Below are 21,260 nucleotides of genomic sequence, written 5' to 3'. Positions count from 1 at the left end.
CTTCCCCCCTTTCCCTGACTAGAAACACCTGCCCTTCTCCTTTTAACACTCAGATCATCATTTACCATTGTTCTGGAACTACTAGCCAAGGTAATTAGATCAAAGAAAATAAAAGGTTCAAATATTGAAAAAAGGAAGCAAAATTAGCATTTGTAAATATGATTGCATATCTAGAAGACACAAGAGAATCAAGGTTTAAAAAGTGAAACAATTACAGAATTCAGTAAAAGAGTATTTCAAAATTTATGTTCAAAAGCCAGTAATATGTCTTCACACAAAAGTTAGAAACTACAATGTCAGAGAGTACATATTCCTTTATCAGAGTATAAGAAAGATAAAATACCTAAGAAAAAGATTTTCAGGACTTGTGAAGGACCTATATAAAGAAAACTTTAAAATTCTACCAGAAAGACAAATCTTGCTTCCAGATAGCAAGATCTACTGCAATGTAAATCCCCAAGGCATGGATTTTCCTCTGCTTTGTTGACTGACATATTTCAAGTACCAAGAACACTGCCTGGAACATATCAGGCACTCAGTAAGTACCCACTGAATGAATAAATGCCTAAAACTATCTAAAAATTCAATGTGACCAATCGAAATACAAATAGGATTTATATGGGTATTCTGGGAGAAACTGACAGAGATGTCAACCTCCACTTGAGCAAAAATTCAAGTACTCAGGGTTACTGAAGGCATGGAGAACCAGAATAACCAAAATGCTTCTGGTGGAACTATAAACTGGTACAGTCTTCTGAAAGGGCCATTTGTTAATATCTATCAACATTCAAAATGTGTTTATTCCTTCAGCAATTTCTCAGCTGGAATTAATTCTGTAGATACACTCACACATTTATGTGCAAACACATATGAAAGGATGTCCCTTGTATTACTGTTAGAAAATAGATTTGCATGTAAGATACACCTGAACAATGGAATAGTATACAGCCATCCTTAAACCTGAAGTATACCTATACAGAATGAAATGGAAGTAAGCCCGTGATCTATTAGTAAAGTAAAAAAGGCAAGGCACAGAATACTATGTATAGTATGATCCCATTTGTGTTCTAAGATTATACAGTTAGGTTTATATAGGAATAGAAACCTTCTGGAAGGTTCCCTTTGGCAACAGATTCAAGGGAAGAGACAGACAGAAGGAAACTTTACCTCAAGCAAGACAGAAAGGTGTCTGCTGTTGTTTCGCTTGATGTTACGGTTTTACTTCCTCTCAGGCACCCTCGCTTCAGGAAGTGTCCTGCCCACCCCCATCCAGGAGCGCTGCCTGCCCCACCCCATACACTAGGGTGTACAGGACTACTCATACAATACCCTTCCTCGCTGGCTTCCCAAGTTAGTGGAGAGCTCCTTTGAGGGCAGGGCCTGCTTTCCTTTTCTGCTTTCTCAGCACATGGCACAGTGCCTGGCACATAGGAACCACTTAATAAAGGCGAGAGGAAGGAAGGCAGAAAGGAAGGAGGGAGGGAAGGAGGGTCCTACATGAAGATTAACCAGGTGGCAGCACACAGGACTATCTAGAGAAGGTAGAGTCAGGAGACAAGGCCGGCCGGCCGGCCGGAAAGAGAGTAACGATTCAGTCTGAGATGGAGAAGACCCTAGTGCTCTCAGGTGGAGGCCTCAGGGTCTGTGAGCCAGACGGCAGGTGTTCTCCAGCTTCAGGCACTCTCAGTGAGAAAGAAGCCGTGGCCGCTGACACACTCCCTGCAAGGCCACAAGTGCCTCGTGACTCCTGCAAGCAAGGACGAAGCCCTGTGAGCAGCTTCTGACCACACCATCTCGCTGCTGAGAATACCCAGGGGCCTCAGCCAAAGTCCTGAGCGATCCCTAATGCCTCTCAATCACGTTTGCTGAGGATGTTCCTCACAAGGGGTCTGAATGTTAACTGACATAATCCGTGGAAAGCACTTAGCATAAAGCACAAGGGGAAGTGCTCAAAATATAAGCTGTTATTAAGTTGCTTACAGAATCCTTTCAAGAGTTCAAAGCACCACAACTGCAAAAGTCATCAGAAGTCTTCCATTTCCAACAAGACCCAGGCCTCCCCATTTATTTCCATAATAAATAAACATACTGTCTTCCTAAGCACATTTAAAATAAACTGGAAGCTGCTGCTTCGGTATTTCTTACTTTTGTCATCATTTCAAAATTAAGCTGGTCCTATCGGCCCCAAGTCTGATAGCAAACTCTCATCTTAGAAAGTTCGAATTTGAATAACCTTTACAAATTCAGTACATTTCCCATCATCCCATCCTGATAGCCGGCCCAGGCCTGATGTGGCTCGCCCCGGAATTCATTTACCACGGAGGGAGGGTCATTCCAGTCTTCATAGGAGATGGCAGCGTATGGATAGATCCGGTCATTGATGATCTGCAGGGTGGCCAGGGCAATGGCTTTGATTGACTGGAAGTACGCTTCCCAGAACCACCGTGCCTGTGAAGAAAACCACACTGTGTGAAGTGAGCAAAGAGAGTGAAGAACTAGATGCTCCGTCACAGCCAACTCTGGGTCTGGGTAATTGCCTTATTCCCGAAGAAGAGGGAGACCAAGGCAAAGGCTCCCTGCTGTTCAAGGCCAGCTCCATCAGAGTGGGCATTTAACCAAGGCAGTCAAAATAGCACGTGAGCACATGAAACGCACACTGGATTCAATTTAGGTTTAAGAGAAACTACATGATACTTAAGACGAAATATCAGTGTGTTTAACCAGAGCAAGTTTAGAGTCTTTTTTGATATAACATACATAAAGTGCACAGATCTTAAGGGTACAACTCAATGAATTTCTACCTTCAGTACTCTTATAACTACTTCCCAGATAAAGATATAGAACATTCCAGCACCCCAGTCAGAACCTCACCCCTCCAGAAGTAATCATTATTCTGATTTCTATTAGCCCACTACTGAAGTCCGTATGAATGGCATCAACCAGTATTTACTCTTTTGCTCAACACTGTAACACTAAACTCAGGTTCTGGTGTCAAGTTATGCTGGCCTCACAGAAGGAGTTGAAAAAGTTCTATTCCTTGACCAATTTTACGCAAGGTTGGCACTATTTCTTCCTTGAAAGACTGAGAATTCATCAAAAAAACCATCTGGGCTGGGTGTTCTTTTGGTGTGTAAAGGTTTTACATCATGGATTAATTTTCTTACATACCCATAAGATTACGCACATTTTCGTGTCAGTTTCACAGGTAGTATTTTTCAAGGAATGTGTTCACTTTACCTAAATTGTTACATTTATTGGACTAAATGTGCGTCAATGCCTATTTAATGCCTATAGAACCTATAGTAATACAGCTCTTTTCATTCCTGATATTGATAATCTGTGTTTTCTCTTTGTACTTGATCAGTCTTACTGGATGTTTATCAATTTTATTATCTTTTCAAAAAACCAGTGTTTGGTTTTGCTGATCTTCTTTATCTTACATTGTTTTTCTATTTTGTTCCTTTCTGCTCTTATTTTTACTTTCTTCTGTTTTGGGGGATTTTAATTCATCCTGCATTTAGCTTTTTGAGGTTGAAGTTTAGATATTTCAATCTTTCTTCTTTTTTAATACATACATGTAAAGCTATAAATTTACTTCTATGCACTATTTTAAATGCATCCCACACATTTATATATCATTTTCATTATAATTTAGGTGAAAAATGTTTTTAATTTCCTTTGTGATACTTTAACCCATGGGTCATTTAGAAGTATGCTGTTTAATTTCCAAACATTTTGGGATTTTCTATTTATCTTTCTGTTACTGATTTCTACTTTGCACTGTAGTCAGAAAACACACGTTATTTCAAAACTTGGCAATTTATTTAAACTTGATTTATGGCCCAGTACATAGCTTATTTTTGTAAATGACCTATGTGCGCTTTAAAAAAAGAGAATTTTGCCGTTGATGAGTGTAATGTTTTACCACTGTCAAGTACAATAAGTTGATTTTAAGTACTGTTTCAATATTCTTTATCTTTATTGATTCTTCTCTGCCTGTGTGCGTGTGCATGTACATGTGTGTGCGTGTGTTTACTTCCAAAACTTTTACTTTCAAATTTGTGCCCTCAAAGCTTGTCTCAGGACTGTCTCTTATAAAAAGGATATAAGTGGCTTTTAATATTTTATCCGATTCAAAAATCTTTGGCTTCCAACTGTACATATAGTCCATTTACGCTTAATGTAATTTCCGATACGGCTGAGTTTAAGTGTATGCTCATTCTATTTGTTTCATCGAGGTTCACAGATATACCTCAGTGTGGCCCTTTGTGTTTATCCCACCTAGGATTGGAGAGCTTCTCCAATCTATGATTTGATGTCTCTCCCTGTTTTTAGAAAACTCTCAGTCAATATTTTTTAAAATATTGCTTCTGTCACACTCCTCTGCTTCTAGGACTCCAAATACACATGTACGTAAAATGTTTTCACCATGCCCATATGTCTCTTATTCTCTTCTCTGTATTTTTCCTCTCTGTGCTTCAATCTGGGTATTTTCTACTACTTTTTCTTCCGGTCCAATAATCCTTTATCCTTTTTTGTGTGTGTGTGTCTAAACTGCTATTAAACCAATGTACTAAATTCTTACTTTCCCTTCTTATATTTTTCAGTTGCAGAATTTCCATTTGACTTTTTAAAAGAAGATTTCAGAACTTTGTGGAAATCCTCCTTCTCTTCTTCTATATTATTGAACATTGTTCATTCCCGACTGATAACCCCAATATCTGAATAACCTGTAAGTCTCTTTCTATCATCTTTTTACTCTTCATTTTGGTCATTTGGTTTCAACTTCTAGCGTGCATCTTATTTTTTTATTGGATGCCAACATTCTGTATTAAAAAGCTGTAGAGGTTCTGGATGATCCAGATTATCTTCCTCCTAAGAATGTAACATATTCTTCTGGCAGGTACAGAGAATGCAGTCAGACCACTATAATCCTGTCAGGGGTTGGTTTCAAGTTTTGTCAGGGCCACCTTTTTTCAGCTTGCCCTTACTCTGAAGGTGTGGCCTTCTGGGCCTTCAATTAAAGCCTGGGGTATTTACCAGGGCCCCTCCATCTTGGCCAGCCTTGAACACTGATCTTTATCTCATCAGTACTATACACGGTTGCTGAAATAGCTACAGAGCTTGTTAGGCTCCCAGCTGTTTCTTTCTGCAGGGATTCTCAGAGTTTTGTTCTGATCGTGTGTACCTCAGAAGTTGGCAAACACCTTAAGGGAAGATTGCACGCCCATTTTTTGCTATATCCCCGTGGTTCCCTTTCTCCTGGGATTTTGTTCTTCAAATCCCAGATACTTTGGAAGCCCCTAACTCCAACCTGTCAGCCCTGTGGGACTGCTGCTTTCTGCAAAGCCTCCATACCCTGGGCTGTGAATTAGGAAGCACCCTCGGGGAAGGAGCCAGAGTGAACAAGTAGCTCCCCTCAGTGTGCTCCTGTCTCTCAGGAATTGTCTCTCAAGTCCTGACTGCATGGGCTGCTCTCTGAACTGTTGTTTCATCTACTTTAATAAGCTCTTATACTTCTTTTTCTTTTATTGACAGGAGGGTTACTCCCAAACCAGCTACTGTGTCAGAGCCTTCTGAAAGAAGACAGTTTCTTATCCAAGCAGAGTTTAAACTCGGTTCCTAATGAAAGCAGGATGCTGGTGTAGACGACCTTGCCAGCTTCGTTCAGCCTACGAGTCCACTCAAAATCAGAGACTGGGGCTTCCCTGGTGGCGCAGTGGTTGAGAGTCCGCCTGCCGATGCAGGGGACGCGGGTTCGTGCCCCGGTCTGGGAGGATCCCACATGCCGCGGAGCGGCTGGGCCCGTGAGCCATGGCCGCTGGGCCTGCGCGTCCGGAGCCTGTCCTCCGCAACGGGAGAGGCCACAGCAGTGAGAGGCCCGCGTAACGCATAAAAAAAAAAAAAAAAAAAAAAAAAAAAAAAAAAAAAAAAAAAAAAAAAATCAGAGACTGTTAGGACTTACGCAAGGGGGCGAACATTTCCAAGTTTAGCATGAGAAATTGGAAGCGTAACCGAAATAGGTGGAGGAAAAAGACACTTTCTAGTCCAGACTTACTGACTTTGGTTCTGTTTCCTGGGCAAGTCCTCTATTCATTAGTTAAAGCCAAGGATAACTTCTGAGTTATATGACGACTGTTGTTTCCACTAACATTAAGAAGAAGGCAAAGCATCCCAATGAGAATTTCTCCTACTCAAAGAAAATCAGAAACAGATTTAGCTTCCAAGGGCATCTGACTTAAGCTGTCCTGTGGTCGGCCATCTGGGTACAGCCTGGGGGCCTGCTGGTTGCCTGCTGCTGCTTCTTAGATACACTCCACTCAGTCCAATCTCCTTCCTTCTCAGTCATCTTGCTGCTTTCCCTCCCATCATCCAGCCAAGATATCTACAGTTCATGAGACCTAAAAGAATCCATCTTCTCTGTGAGACCTTTACTGAGGTTGAGCGCCCCCAACATCAACACTCTTCTCTTACTGTGAAACACCACAGCATTTACAGCCTTTATCTTATAGGTCAGGTGTCTTATATTCTGTTCTATCACTGTTTCGCTGCTATTTCGGATGCTCGCATTTCTCTCTCCAGCTAGACTGAATTCCTTTGGTGTGGAAACTGGCATTCTTTTATTAGTATCCTTGCAAATGTTAGAATGTTTTCCCTGTTGCAAAGCACTTTTGTACCCATGGTCTCATTTGCTCTTTATTACCAGTTTGTCACTTATTTGGGGCAGATGCAAATCTCATTTTATATGCGAGGAAACTGAGACACAAAGCTGTTAAGTGGCAGTGTCACCACTCATGAATCCTAACTCTAAAGTCAGACCTTTCCCTACCCCATTCTAGAGTATTAAGAGTACCAGCACACAGTAAGTTTCAGGAAACGGTCCTCTACCAAGGAACTGAAAGGAGTAAAAATTCACTGAGAAGCGTGAGCCCCACACATAAACACACACAGCTTAAATATTTACCTCCTTTTTTACCCAAATGGGTCCATCTTCGTAGGTTCTTTCATTTTAAATCACACCACACTCAAACTTAAGCATTCCAAAGCTTTACGTTCACATTGAATCACAGCAGAGACAGCAGCATTTGGGATTTATAGGAAACAATGATTGGTAACAAATCCACCTAGAATACCAGCCAACTGCACAAGTGTAGGACAGAGCTTCTGATTTAAGGTGTCTCAAATCATCTAGCCCTGTCCACCAAATTACAATTTCTCTCAGAAAGGAAGCAAGCTTTGCCAATAATCATAGTTCAAGTGTCTCAGCCTGAGGATAAGTGAACTTTGCAGGCTTAATTATTTCTGCAGGACCTCTTTAACACCTTGAAGTGTTTAGAAGGCATAATTTACAGCCCCTCCAGGACTCAGCATCAGCCACTTTTCGGCAGAGAGGAAGGAGTTTTCAGCTATGCTGGCAATACATGAAAGCACCAGTGTTCCCATCCAGTGAGCAAATGCAAATGCTTATTATGTTTTGAGGGTTTTTTCCCCCCTAAAACAGGGGCCACACTTCTCCCTATCTGAAAAGTTTAAATGAGGGACTCTTCCACAGCTCTGCAAATTCCCTAGGCACTCTACACTGTGGATCTACACAACTGAAAGGTAAGTCACATATGAAATGGTCATAACAATAACGTTCGACAAAGCATTTGGCTTTTCTTCATTAAACAGATACCATGGTAATTTTGTAAAACGTGCATATTTCAAAGCATAAGAACTACAAAGTTCCTATGATGCTTTCAAATATTAGAATCATAAAGCAAAGGGCAAGGATTGGGCCAACTTAAAACTAACTTAAGCAAATAAATACTTCAAATTGAAACTGCTACTTTGGTTTAATTTCTTTGATTTTCAGTAACATAAAGCCAAGAGGATTAGCAATAACAAGTGTTTAAAGGAAGTCCGCACAGTATGGTAGAAAGAACCACGGCGATGAGTACCTTGCACAATTTTAAGTGACTTAACCCCTCTGTTTTTTGAATCGATGAGATGGAGACTGCACACCACCTTTCCCGTGGAGCTGAAGATCCAGTGCGATGAGGGTTGTAAAGCTCCCTGCCCGGTGCCAGTGCAGAACAGATAAACAGAACATGTTAGCTCACTGCTGAACGCCTGCATCCATCCTGTCCCCTCAGGGTCTTTGCCACTTATGTCAGAATACACTCAGCACTGTTTTGGGGTGGGAAGGGAGGAAGGGGTAGAGGAGAGACAGAATGGGATCTCAACATTACACTCCATTCATCTCAATTCTTGAAGCCAGTAAAGAAATCCAACTGGTCACAGAACAGAGTTAGATATAATAAAAATAAATCAAGTACGAGTGTGACAGAACTTTATACTGAAAAGTACAGCAACCAACGACATGCCCCTTCTACCTGAATCTCTAAGCTTCCAAGGAAGAGGCCAGCACTCCTCTGGAAACTGTGAGGGTGGGAACACATCTGGTTTTGCTCACGACTGGTCTTGCAGCCCCTAGCACAGTGCCTGTCAAGGAGTGGGCAGTCAAACGTTTGTTGAAAGAACAAATCCATCTCCCTCACAGGCATCACATGCATCTCACGGGACTTTCCAAATCTTCTAAGTACCAGCCCATGACCTTAAAGGGGGAAGGCCATCATTTAATAATAATGACCGCATCTTGTATACAGAATTTTAAAAGGTAAAAGATGGAGGAAATGGATTTGAGGGGGAAGAAAGGAAAATTTGTTTCCGGGTGAAACAGCAAGGCAGCAATGGGATTATAAGTTGCCCTTATATTACTCACGTAAAGACCACGAGAGAGAGAAACGGTTGTTAAAACTATGCCATGCAAGTCTGTTCCTAGTGGACAGGCTATCCAACCATTCAAAGACTACACAGAAGGACCGGAACCTCAGGATCCCTAGCGGTCCAAGAGCATCTGCCTCCCAAAGCAGTGACGGCTTTCCAGTGCCCTTCAGTCAGCAGCCAACTGTGCAATATGCCCTTCCCATCAGAACCTCCTGAATGTGACCCAGGTCGACAGGCTTCATTTTAGTGCATTAAAGGACTTTCCTAATGAAAACCACAAAATAAAATGATAAACCAGCCAGCTAAGCCTCTGTCCCAAATCCCAAGAGGTAGCACCGTCCAAACACCCGACAACGACATGTAGCCGTGGATCAGCAGGGGCCCCAATTCTGCTCTGTTTCCCCACCCCCCACCCACTGGTTGGTCACAACATAAAGGATCTGTTTCTGCTTAGGATGCAGAAAGCCACAAGGGAACATGGAATCCACCATAACAATGAGAAAACGGCACCAGATACCCCACTAACACCATAACGTGTCTTGGGCCGACTGGAGAGCTATGGTCATAAGGCAATCAGGGAAACCAAACTCCAAAAAGTGACATCCAGGAGCAATGGGACGCTCAAACTATTTCAGCTTTGGAAAAGCACAGAAGGTAGGGGTGGCTACTGTAAAAGCAGCCTCAAAATACAGCTAAAGTAAACCAATTCCTCAAACTGAGTGTGGGCTAGTAGGGCAGTTTGGAAGTTCTAGACATAAGCAGGACACCCCCCCACAAGCAACTCAGAGGGACGCTGCCCTGGTAGCAGGGGCAGACGCAAAAGCCATCTGCCCCTGAAGGACAACCAGGTAAACTCGCTCAGATCAGGCTCCTACACGGATACAGCGCACAGGTCAGCTACCACCAAGGGAGGGGCAGGAAACTCCCTCCAACCTCAGACGCCCAAAGACAGAGGGCAGACTCTAGCTGCCCAGGGGGAGGAGCAAGAATGCTGGGAAAGGCCCACCTCCAAGGCCCCGGCAAGCAAGCCTGCCAGACTGCGGCTGGACCAGGGGAACAGAACCCTGCTGCTCCACCACGAGCCCGGCACCACACACAAGCAAGGGAAGTCTACCCACGGATGGGAGCAAGGCCTCCGGTGTGGCACAGGCGGGCAGGGCCTGCTGAAAGTGGAGGGTGAGGCTGGAACTCTGAGAAAAACCTTGGTACCTTGTGCCCCACACAGGAACAAGGTGACCACCAGCAGCATCTGAAGTGTGTGGTGCTGGAGGTAAGTCTAGCAATGGACAAACCCAAACCCACCTGATTACACACTAGACTGAGTCAACCTCCCATGCTAACAGCTCACAGAAGAAGAGGTCTGCCCATTTCTGGACATGACATTTACTTTAGGTCTCTTGTTTTTCTAACACACGATGTCCATCATTCAGTCAACATTTATCGGAAACAAAATGCGAAAGAAAACAATCTACCGTCAAAACATAAAGCCACCAGCAGAACCAGACCCAAAGATGACCATGATGTTGCAACTACTAGATGGGGGCCTTAAACTAACTATAATTAATATGTTGAAGGAACTAGTAAAAAAGGCAGACCACTTACATGAACAGATGGCAGACGGGAGTATTCAGTAGAGAGATGAAAACTATAAGAAAAAGAGCCAAATGAAAATGCTAGAAGTAAAAAACATAGTATCATAGAATTTCTTCAATTGATTTATCAGCACAGTAGATATGGCAAAGGAAAGAAATACTGTAGTGAACTTGAAAATAAAAAAGAAATTATCCAAACCAAAATGCAAAGAGAAAGAGTGTAAGAAAACAGAACAGAGCACCCAAGAACTGTAGAACCATACCTAATATTCTTACAGTAGCTGTAATTGGAGTTCCAGAAGAGGGGTAGGAAACAAGGCAACAGATACATCTAAAGAAATAATGGCTAAGAATTTTCCAAAATTAATGAAAAACAATAAAACAGACTGAATAAGGGCAGAGAACCAAGAGAGTAAATGAAGCATTCGCCTACTCCCTCAGGAAGTTTAAGAAACAGCTGCATCGTTAAAGATGCAAAAGCACTTCTGCCTCTGAGCAACCTGGGAGATTCAAGGGATCTGAGTACAGGAGATTTTCTCTCAGCTTACTACACTGACACAACCATATATCTCAGGTGAAGGCTGGAAAATATTTCCACGCCTCATGGATTAATTTTTCAAAGCTGTGTCTGAAGATGAATCTGAAAACTTCCAAAGGGATTCTAAGCCTTTCCAAGCACCAGTGCACCGCAGGCTCATGAGTTCCTTTTCATTTGTTTGCTGTGACAAATGGAACCAATGAGCATTCCTACTATTGCTCCAAAGCCTCCTATGCAGCAAACTCTGCAGGGTTACACTGGCTCTCTTCCTCGCTACCTTCCCGTACAGATGAGAGGGCAAGGGCAGGGAGCCCAGTGCCCTTCTTGCCTAACCTCACACCAGCCTGGAGGCAGCAGAGACAGGCTCGAACAACCTCCACCTGGCAGCCAAAGTCACACACTGGTGAGGTCAAATGATAATACGAGCATCCTGATTCCTAGTTGAGAACTACCGCAAGACTGGCTTTTTGTTTATTCCTTTGCTTATCCCATTTTTATAAACATAACAGTTACAAGACAACGTACTTAAAATTAGGGGAAAAAAATATCAACAAAACCCCCCAGGGGCACTTCTCACGGACTGAAGGTTTTATAAAAATGTACTAGGCCTGTGTTGTCAGTTTTTCTAGAGGAGAAGAGGAAGTTCACTAGCATTTGATACCTTTACTCAATGATTCAACAAACAATAATAAAAAGGATTTACCGCCTTTAAAATAGAGATTTCTGAAGCAGAAAAGGTTAATATATCAGGAATTTATCAGCACTCCAGTTTTTTCTTTACTTAAAATATTTATTTTGTTAATTACATTTAAAATACCTTACTCCATAAAATCTGAGAGTGCTTTTTTTCATTCCCGTACTCATGAAGCTACTTTACTCGCCCTCTCCACGCGCATCTTCCACCTAAAAGTCCCTGATGCCCCTGGAGGCACTTTTCCATCATCTAGCGCAGTGTTCCCAGGCCCACCATCTCAATTACTTGATCACAGCACCTGAGGAAGCCACATATACCACTCACTGAACTTTCCTCAAAGCCAGAGACATCTGTTCACGTAACAGTAGCAGAGTTCATTCCACAATTTTTTGGTAGGTGTAAATTTTTTTTATTTCTTTACCATGCAAACTTGCAATTGCTTTCTTTTTAACTTTTCATTTTGAAATAATTTTAGAGAACAGTTGCAATGGTAGTACAGAGAGTTCCCGAATACCCTCACCCAGCTTCTCCCAATGTTAACATCCTGTATCACCACGGTACAACGATCAAAACTAAGACATTAACATTTAGTTAATTCTATTAACTCAGCTACAGACTTCTGTTTTCTTTTTGGATTTTCCCAGTTTTCTTCTAAGGTCACTTTTCTGTTCCAAGATCTAATCTAGGACACTGCATTGCATTTGGTTGTCATGCTTCCTTAGTTTCCTCCCATCTGTGACAGTTTCTCCATCTTTCCTTGTAGTTCATGACCTTGACACTTTTGCCTAGTGTGGTCAGGAATTTTGCAGAATGTCCCTCAATCTGGGTTGGTTTATTAGACTGGGGTTATGGATTTTGGAGAATACTACAGAGCTGATGTGCTTTTCTCTTTACTTCATATCGCGGGACACATGGTATCACTGTGACTTATTACAGGGGAAGTTCACCTTGATCCCCTGGTTAAGGTGGGGTTTGCCAGGTTTCTCCACTGTAAAGCTACCATCCCCATTTCATAATCTATGCGTTAGAAGCAAGTCACTATATTCGGACTGTATTCAAAGGGAGGATAATTAAGCTCCACCTCCTGGAGGAGGGAGCATCAAAGAATTTAGCACACCATTTTTAGCGTTGTTTAAAAGGATTAAAAACTATGAAATTCTATTCACCGAGTATTATATATATGTTAGCTACTCTATGTATACACAGTATAAGATTTTATTAAAATCCTTAAGCCTACGGGGTTTTGTGGCTTATGGAAATATTAAAACTTTTCTTTCCTCAATAACTTCACTAAATAAAAAATCTGACATTTGCCTTAAATGTTAAGTTGAAGACTGATAACACATCTCATCTATTGAAAAGAGAAAAGCATATAGCCAGTTTTTATTAAAAATCTTAAGAGATTGGGCTTCTCTCGTGGCGCAGTGGTTAAGAATCCACCTGCCAATGCACGGGACACGGGTTCGAGCCCTGGTCCAGGAAGATCCCACATGCCGCGGAGCAACTAAGCCCGTGCGCCACAACTACAGAGCCTGCGCTCTAGAGCATGCGTGTCACAACTACTGAAGCCCGCACGCCTAGAGCCCGTGCTCCACAACGAGAAGCCACCACAATGAGAAGCCCGCGCACCGCAACGAAGAGTAGCCCCCCCTCGCGACAACTAGAGAAAGCCCACCGAAGACCAAACGCAGCCAAAAAAATAATAAAATTAATAAAAAATAAAAAAACAAGAATTAAAAAAATCTTAAGAGATGAAATCTACTGAGACCTCAAATATTTCCAAATTTCAATTGCTTCTAGTCTCATATTTAAACTTTACTCTGATATATACACAGAATTACCATCCAAAAATAAAGTAAGCACCCAATTTGATAATTTGGAAAAGAATGAAGGAAACATAAGGAAACTAGTAGAAGCAATAAGAAAACAGAAAAAGAAAGGAATTTGAAAAGAAATCCAAGAGCTTTCCATTGATTGGCTATTAAGAAAATCCTAGAGAATCAACTAAAAACCTATCAGAGCAAATAAGGAAGTTCAGTTAAGTGGCCAGCTACAAAATAGTGTTTAAAATAAATAAAACAAAAAACCAAAACTCTTGTATCCCAGCAATACCCAGTGAGATTGTGTACACACACACACACACACACACACACACACACACACACACACACACACACAATTAACGGCAAAGTTCATCCCACTACCCCAACTTCTCACAGTCCAGATTACTATTAGTCCTGACAGATGTTAGTTGCCTCCCCAGCATCCATTACCTTCCTTACCTTTACTAACAAAACCAGCTTAAAATACTAAATTTTCCACCCTCTTGTGCAGCAATGGATGACCGTGTGACACAGTACTGGTACAGCCCCTGGGTATGTGAGTTTTCCAAACTAAAAAGATGAAGTCTTTTAAGGGTAAGCCTTTTGGTTTTCTCCCTTCGTCTTCTCCCTCTGCTTGCCCGGAATGCAGACATGATTGGCTGGAATTGAAGCAGACGTATTGTAAATGAAAAGACAAAGCCAGCATGCTGATGGTGATGGAGCAGAAACAGAGAAAGAAGCCTGCTTCTCTGATGGCATCACTGAATCACTACACTTGCCCTGGATGGACTGCCTACTTCCAGATTTCTTTTAATGTGAGACATACAAACCCTGACTTCTTTAGCTATGGTTAGTGGAGTTTTCTTCTATATTTAGTTACATATCCTCCTGATACTGTTCTCTTATGTGAAGACCATAATATAGCCTTCATTTCCCTAAACACAAAAGCAATCATTATTTGCAGATGATAGGATTTTATATCTGGAAGACTCAAGAGAATCAGCTAGAAATATGCGAACTAATTACAGAATCCAGGAAGGTGGATAATTGCAAAATACACATAATAAAATTAGTTTAATTCCATCTCTAGTTATGTTACAGAAGGTCGCAAAAGACCACCAGACCACCACGTGTCTCATGACAAGAAAACGAGACAAAGTGTTTCAGCCAAAATTCAAATTTTCTTTAGAGCCAAAGAGTTTGTATTCTAACCTTGCTATAACATCTCTTATTAGTTTAGTAGTTTGTAGATTCCTTTGGCTTTTCTGAATACACAGTCATGTCATCTCCAAATGAAGACAGTTTTCCTTTTTCTTTTCCAATTTTTATGCCTTTTATTTATTTTTCTTTTGCACTGTCTAGGACCTTCAGTACAATGCTGGGCACAAGTGGAGAGAGTAGACATCCTTGACATGATCCCAGTTTTAGGAGAAGGCGTTCAGTACCGAACCAGTAAGTATAATGTTAGCTCTAAGTTTTTCATAAATATCCTTTATCATGTTACAGGAGTTCCTTTCTATTCCTCATTTAGCTGAGAGTTCTTCTCAAGAATGATTGCGGAATTTTATCAAATGATTTTTTCCTACCTTTTTAAGATGATCGGGTAGGTTTTTCCTCCTTCATTTTGTTAATGTGAGAAGGTACATTAATTAAATTTTTAATGTTAAACCAATCTTATATTCCTGACCTCATCTAGTTATGATAGATATCTCTTTTTATATACTGCTAGGTTCGATTTATATTTTTTTGTTTAGGATTTACGCGGTCACATTAATGTGGGATAGCTGCCTGACACAAATGATTGTAAGATGCACCATTATTTTACATAACACTAAGAAAGAAAAAGCTTCCAATTAAGATATGATACAATGCTATAACAATATCACTTTTAACACAATCTGACATCAAAGATTTTGAAGTATGAAAAAATAAGGGTCTGAGAATCAATTAAACATGGTATATACTTTTTCACTTGACCCTCACAACAATCCTATATGAAAAGAGATAATCCTACAGACAAGAAAACAAGGCTCAGAAAGGTTAACAGTAACTTGCTCATGGTCCCAAAGCCGATAACTGAAGATCCAGAACACGAAGCCATTTTGTCTAGCTCTGAAGTCCATGTTCTTTTCATCATTTTTAATGGTCTAAGTACATCAATTAAAAGCTTGTCAGAGTGGATCAAAAAACAAGACCCAACTATACGTTGTCTATAAGAAACCCACTTTAAATACAAAGACACATATAAACTAAAAGTAAAGGGATGGAGAAAGATATAACATGCTAACACTAATCCAAAGACAGTGGGAGTAGCTGTATTAATTTCAGACGGAGCAGACTTCAGAACAAGGAAAATTACAAGGCATCAAGAGTGGCATTACATAATGATAAAAAGGCCAACACTCCAAGAAGACATAACAATCCTCAATGTGTACGCAACCAACAAAAGAGCATCAAAATACATGAGGCAAAAACTGTCAGAACCTCAAAGAGAAAGAAATGAATCCACTACTAGATCTGGAGATTTCAACATCCATCTATCAGAAGTGGACAGATCCAGCAGGCAGAAAATCAGTAAGGACATAGTTGAACTTATTAACAGCACCAAATAATCGACATCTATAGACTATTTCATCCAAAAATAGCAGATTATACATTCTTCTCAAGCTCACAAGTAACATTCACCAAGACAGACCTCATTCTGGGCCATAAAACATACTTGAACAAACGTGAAAGAACAGAAATCATATGATGTATGCACTCAGACCACAATGGAATTAAATTAGAAACAGTGACATGGGGCTTCCCTGGTGGAGCAGTGGTTAAGAACCCGCCTGCCAGGCTTCCCTGGTGGCGCAGTGGTTGAGAGTCCGCCTGCCGATGCAGGGTACACGGGTTCGTGCCCCGTTCTGGGAGGATCCCACATGCAGCGGAGCGGCTGGGCCTGTGAGCCATGGCCGCTGAGCCTGTGCATCCAGAGCCTGTGCTCTGCAACGGGAGAGGCCACAACAGTGAGAGGTCCGCGTACCGCAAAAAAAAAAAAAAAAAAAAAAAAAGAACCCGCCTGCCAATGCAGGGGACACGGGTTTGAGCCCTGGTCTGGGAAGATCCCACATGCCGTGGAGCAACTAAGCCCATGAGCCACAACTACTGAGCCTGTGCTCTAGAGCCCACAAGCCACAACTACTGAGCCTGCGCACCACAACTACTGAAGCCCGCGCGCCTAGAGCCCGTGCTCTGCAACAAGAGAAGCCACTGCAATGAGAAGCCCGTGCACCGCAAGGAAGAGCAGCCCCTGCTCAACGTAACTAAAGAAAGCCGCGTGTAGCAACGAAGACCCAATGCAGCCAAAAATAAATTAAAAAAAAAAAAAAAAGAAAAGAAATAGTGACATGGAGGAAATAAATCATTATACATTTGTTAAAACTCATAGAATGTACAACATCAAGAGGGAACCCTAATGTAGACTATGGACTTTGAGAGATAAGGACGTGTCAGTGCAGGTTCAACCGTAACAAATGAACCACTGTGGTGCATTGTTATGGGGGAGGCTGTGGGAACAGGGGGTATGGGGAACTCTCTCTACATTTTTGCTTAATTTTGCTGTGAACCTAAAACTGCTCTGAAAAATAAAATTTAGTAATTAAAAAAAATCATACCTGTACTTCATTTAATCTCAAAATTACACTTGAGGCCCTTTTTAAAATTCATCTGACAATTTTTACACAAGAGTTAGCATCTATTCTCTGCCCCACTGTTATCTCATGGGGGCAAAAAACCCATCTTCCCAGCTAGATTAAAAACTCTCTGATGGCCCACAGTACAAAGCAAAACTTACCAGGCCCCACTCAAGAGCAAGGATTCAAAAACTCAGCCCCTAAATACTACAGATTTAGGGCAGTGCGTTTCTGCGCGTTTCACCGCCTCTTTCCACTGGTATCCTGCAGTTCCTCTAGCGTAAGGCCCAACTATCTTGGGAAACTGGAACAGACTAAGGAGACAGATCACCATCCTCAATGTTTCATTTTACCCAACAGCAGCAACAAAGCAGGGCTAGACTCGGCTTAACCAGCAGGGTCTCTACTCTCAGCTGTGTGGCTGCAGGGGAACAGCCGAGAGCATTTTGAACGTTCAGTGCAACCACTGCCCAGTGCAAGATCTAATGTGTCACACCTAATGAACACATTTTTGCTCTTCTCCTAGGATCTCACATAGAGCCCGATAATTCTTGCTAGGAATTCATCTCTCCTAGGATTTAATCTCAATTTTATTTTTACCTTATCCCCTATTCCCAGCCTTCTAAAAATACATTAGAATTCGGAATCCACAGTAGGTTTGTTGTTGTTTTGTCTTGTTTAAAACAGTCTCTACCCAGCTGGCACATAGGTGGTGAAAAGAAAAATAAAATCACCTTAATACTAGCGACTGTGGTTATAAAACTCTGCCACACAAAATGGGCCCTTTCTTCTCCTTCTCACCGTTCTCGGGACTTTGAGAACTTGCTCACAGCCTTTGCCCTAGGCTGGCTGTAGAGTACTTGCTCCTTTAAATCTAGCTTTCTCCACTCCTAGCATTTTTGTTAACCATCCCTCAACTTCCCCCAATTTAATCCCATTTTCCTGGCGCTGAGATGAAGTGGTCTTTACACAGTCTTCCAGGCTACGTCCCCCCAGCACGCTCCCAAGAACTGCTGAAGACCTCTCAACACCAGCAGCAGCCCCAGCCCCGTAGGAATAGTTGTTGAATACATAACAACTTCCATTTGTGCAGCTGATTTCTAGGAGTTCTAGACCTTATTCTTACATCTAAAACCACGAGTCACTCAAAGCTTAGGAAAACAAGCAAGTACATGGACCAGTACTCAGATCCTATTCTAAAACAGAGCTGGTCGGAAAATTCCCAATAGCCCACATGTAAGCCCATGTCATCCATTTCGAAGCAAAGATTTCCTTCTATTGATCTCCATCCTCAGTATTTATATTTATGGGGAGTGATTAAAGAATTAACATGCAGTCGGTTCCACGTGTAGTTACCAGAGAAAATGGCTCCGGCCATTTTTGATCCTTAAGAATCAAGAAAATGTAAGGAGGCGGTCTGAACGATGAGGCCCAAGACATCTGATGGCAAGACAGTGTGCTCAGTTAAGTTCACAACAGTCTTTAATTAGACAAGGTGTTTTTTTCCAAAGACTAATACATATTTACAGGTTCTTTATAAGCTCACATGGCATCATGTAATATGGTTGATTCCTATAAAGAGTTTAAAAACCTGAGCTGCCATCAGAGGAAGGATACAGAGAAAGAATTAGAACATGGGGCAAAGAGAGGCAAGTGAAGAATGGGGATTTCAAATTCCTTCCTCTCTCGAAGTCACGCAATAGGATTTAGAATGGGAGAAGTAAATTTGCAATTAGGTGGAAAACAGAAAATAAAGGCAAAGAGAAGCAACCTATAAACCATCACCAATACAGGAATGTCCCAAAAGACATACTTATCTCAGTGTAAAAGGGAAATGCCCCCGGAGAAAAGGTGAGAAAAGTGAACTTCTTAATCATATGCCACAAATTCTTCCCAGTCCCAAGCCTGCCACTAAAGCTTTGCGACTACAGGCCATCTACCAGCCTCTATGGTTCACTGTCCCCCTTCATAAAATGAGAATAACAACTACCTCATCGGGTTCTCATGAGGAAGTTCCTAACACAGTACCAGACACAGCAGTTAACATAAATATTAACTCTCCCCTTCCCTTTGTCAACTGGAAAGTGTAAGCTCATGACCATACTCACGACCAAAGAAAGAACTAGACAGTAGTAAAACCAGGCCCGTCTCTTCTGATACCTGGGTACCTGCTAAAAACTCAACCTTTACTCTGAAGCAGAAAAAGACCCTGCCAGAGTGTCCTTTCTGCTAAGGATTATCAGTAACGTCCTATTTGAATTCTAGAAAAGCAGAGGAACTCAACAGAGATCATTTGCTCCTTTTCTAAGCTAAAGGCATCATTAGAAGGCATTTTCTACTCAATATTCTTATTAGAATGAGTGGCTTGATTTCTTGCCAAAGAAGCTATATTGAAGTCATCTAATATTCACAGGTCCCTGGATTTGCCTCTCAACACTAAAGCTTTCACTCTTGTTCCTTAGTCTGGAAGCCAAGCAGATGTGGGAGAGCAATCCATGCCACTTCTATCTCTTCTTGCAAGATCTACTTCTTCCAGAAGATAGAACGGATCAAGAAGACAGGGAAGAGTACAGCTGGGCTATCTTAAAAGTAGGGCTCATCCAACCTGGACGCACTGGAGCTGAACATGTAAGCCCTGTGATACTTTCCCTAGACTGTCTTCCCCATTGATTCAGCTCCCAGACACCAAAGATGGCTTAATTTGCGTGTTTTAGCCTTATCCGAAAGAAAAATTCTTTCAAAAATAGATGCTACTTGGGGCAAGCCGGGAAGAGAAAGGGGCAAAAGAGCTTGAAAGTAGGGAAGGACTCCGCAAATAGTTGTAGGGTGTGCTCAAATGTTACGATCTCCTGCCCTATGGGAAGAAGGGACAGAGGAGGAAAAGGGGGCAGCCTGAGCTGTGTTTCTTGACGTGTGACAGGCAGCTCCTGAAATAGAAAGCCATAGGTTTCAAGTCTCAGGGGTATCACCTTCAAATATGTCAGGGTTCTAAGGGTGGATCAGTTTTCCCAACTGCTGACATCCTGCTGTGAGGAGAGATCCCAAGCAAAACACAAGCCTCTGACTGGGAGCCTTTGAGGTGGCAGGAGCCATGAGGAGTTCAAAGGCAAGGCCGGCCAATGGCTTGTACCTCCAAGAGCCGTGGGGGTGAAAGGTTACTAAAGCAGGAGCCACCGACCAATAAAACTGTGTTTGGTCAAACCTTCTCAGCAAAGAGACTAGAGATTCATTTCTCCCGTGCCCCGTTTCAGAGTTATCCATGCCTCTGAATCCCACTGTTCCCTAGGTCAGATCAGGGAGCTTCTTTAGTGATTAGCAGCTGACAAGCCCTGCCTCCTGGTTGGGTCCATGGACTAGCTAAAAGGTGGATTGGAAACCTTTAATCAGGATCTGTCATCAAAAATAAATAAATAAGAGCACGACTTGGGTCAACTAGTTGTAAAGGAATCTGCCTGGGGTGAGATTTCCCGTGTTTGCTATGCTAAAATCAGGAGAAAGCATAAGTTTGTTTGATCAGAGAAGGTAAATATAAAGCAAGTCTCACTGCAACAGACACACTTGAAAGGCCTCTACCCCTTTTAATTAAGACACACACACAAATACAATGTGTGAAGGGACTGAGGACGGCACTTGAGGGCTCGTTTCATCCCATGTCATGCCACATTAGGGCCATGTTCCCTCTTCCATCTGCTTCCCATGTAGTAACAGTTCCAGAGACGGCCGAGGAGCTAGTTTTTGGCAGGTTCTTTTTTTCTGGCTGTGGATGCTAACTCACTCAGCAGTCAGGTCCCATGGGAGCCCTTCCACTGTCCCCACACGTTCCCAGAGGAAGAGGAGTTGAGAAGACTGTGGGCCCAGTGCCTCGTATCACTGTGCCAGCTGACCAGAGGCACGTGGGCCCCTGTAAGCCGCTTGCGTCTGGGCACCTCCTTCTTCTGATCACGTGTTATTAAGACAAGCTCTCCTGTTGGTCCTGAGTGGAAACTCCAATGCACGTTCCGTAAACTGGGACTCTGAACAGAGGGAGAAGTTTGAAATAGCTACACCAGTGTAGCTGTGTCAGTGGTTCTCACTTTTGTTTCCCCTGCTCTTTCTTACCTGGACGATGACATACACCTATGAGTAAGAATAACTGAGGTTCATCATGGCAAGGACTCTCAAGAGAAA

General features: G+C 42.1%; 1 protein-coding gene across 6 annotated transcripts in view; it reads right to left on the bottom strand.

The window, feature by feature from the left end:
* The window catches only part of EXT2 (exostosin glycosyltransferase 2), a 134,872-nt gene that overhangs the window by 69,134 nt on the left and 44,478 nt on the right, over positions 1–21,260 (bottom strand). For 5 of the 6 annotated variants that reach the window (XM_032640913.1, XM_032640915.1, XM_032640912.1 and 2 more), the window contains one exon: positions 2,317–2,448. The exons of the other annotated variant lie outside the window; for it this stretch is intronic. In XM_032640913.1, coding sequence (XP_032496804.1) covers positions 2,317–2,448 — 132 coding nt within the window. The remainder of the gene's footprint in view (positions 1–2,316; positions 2,449–21,260) is intronic. 6 annotated transcript variants of the gene reach the window in all.

This window comes from Phocoena sinus, chromosome 8 (genome assembly GCF_008692025.1).
Source record: "Phocoena sinus isolate mPhoSin1 chromosome 8, mPhoSin1.pri, whole genome shotgun sequence".
Taxonomy (NCBI): domain Eukaryota; kingdom Metazoa; phylum Chordata; class Mammalia; order Artiodactyla; family Phocoenidae; genus Phocoena; species Phocoena sinus.
This window is presented reverse-complemented; position numbering and strand designations above follow the sequence as displayed.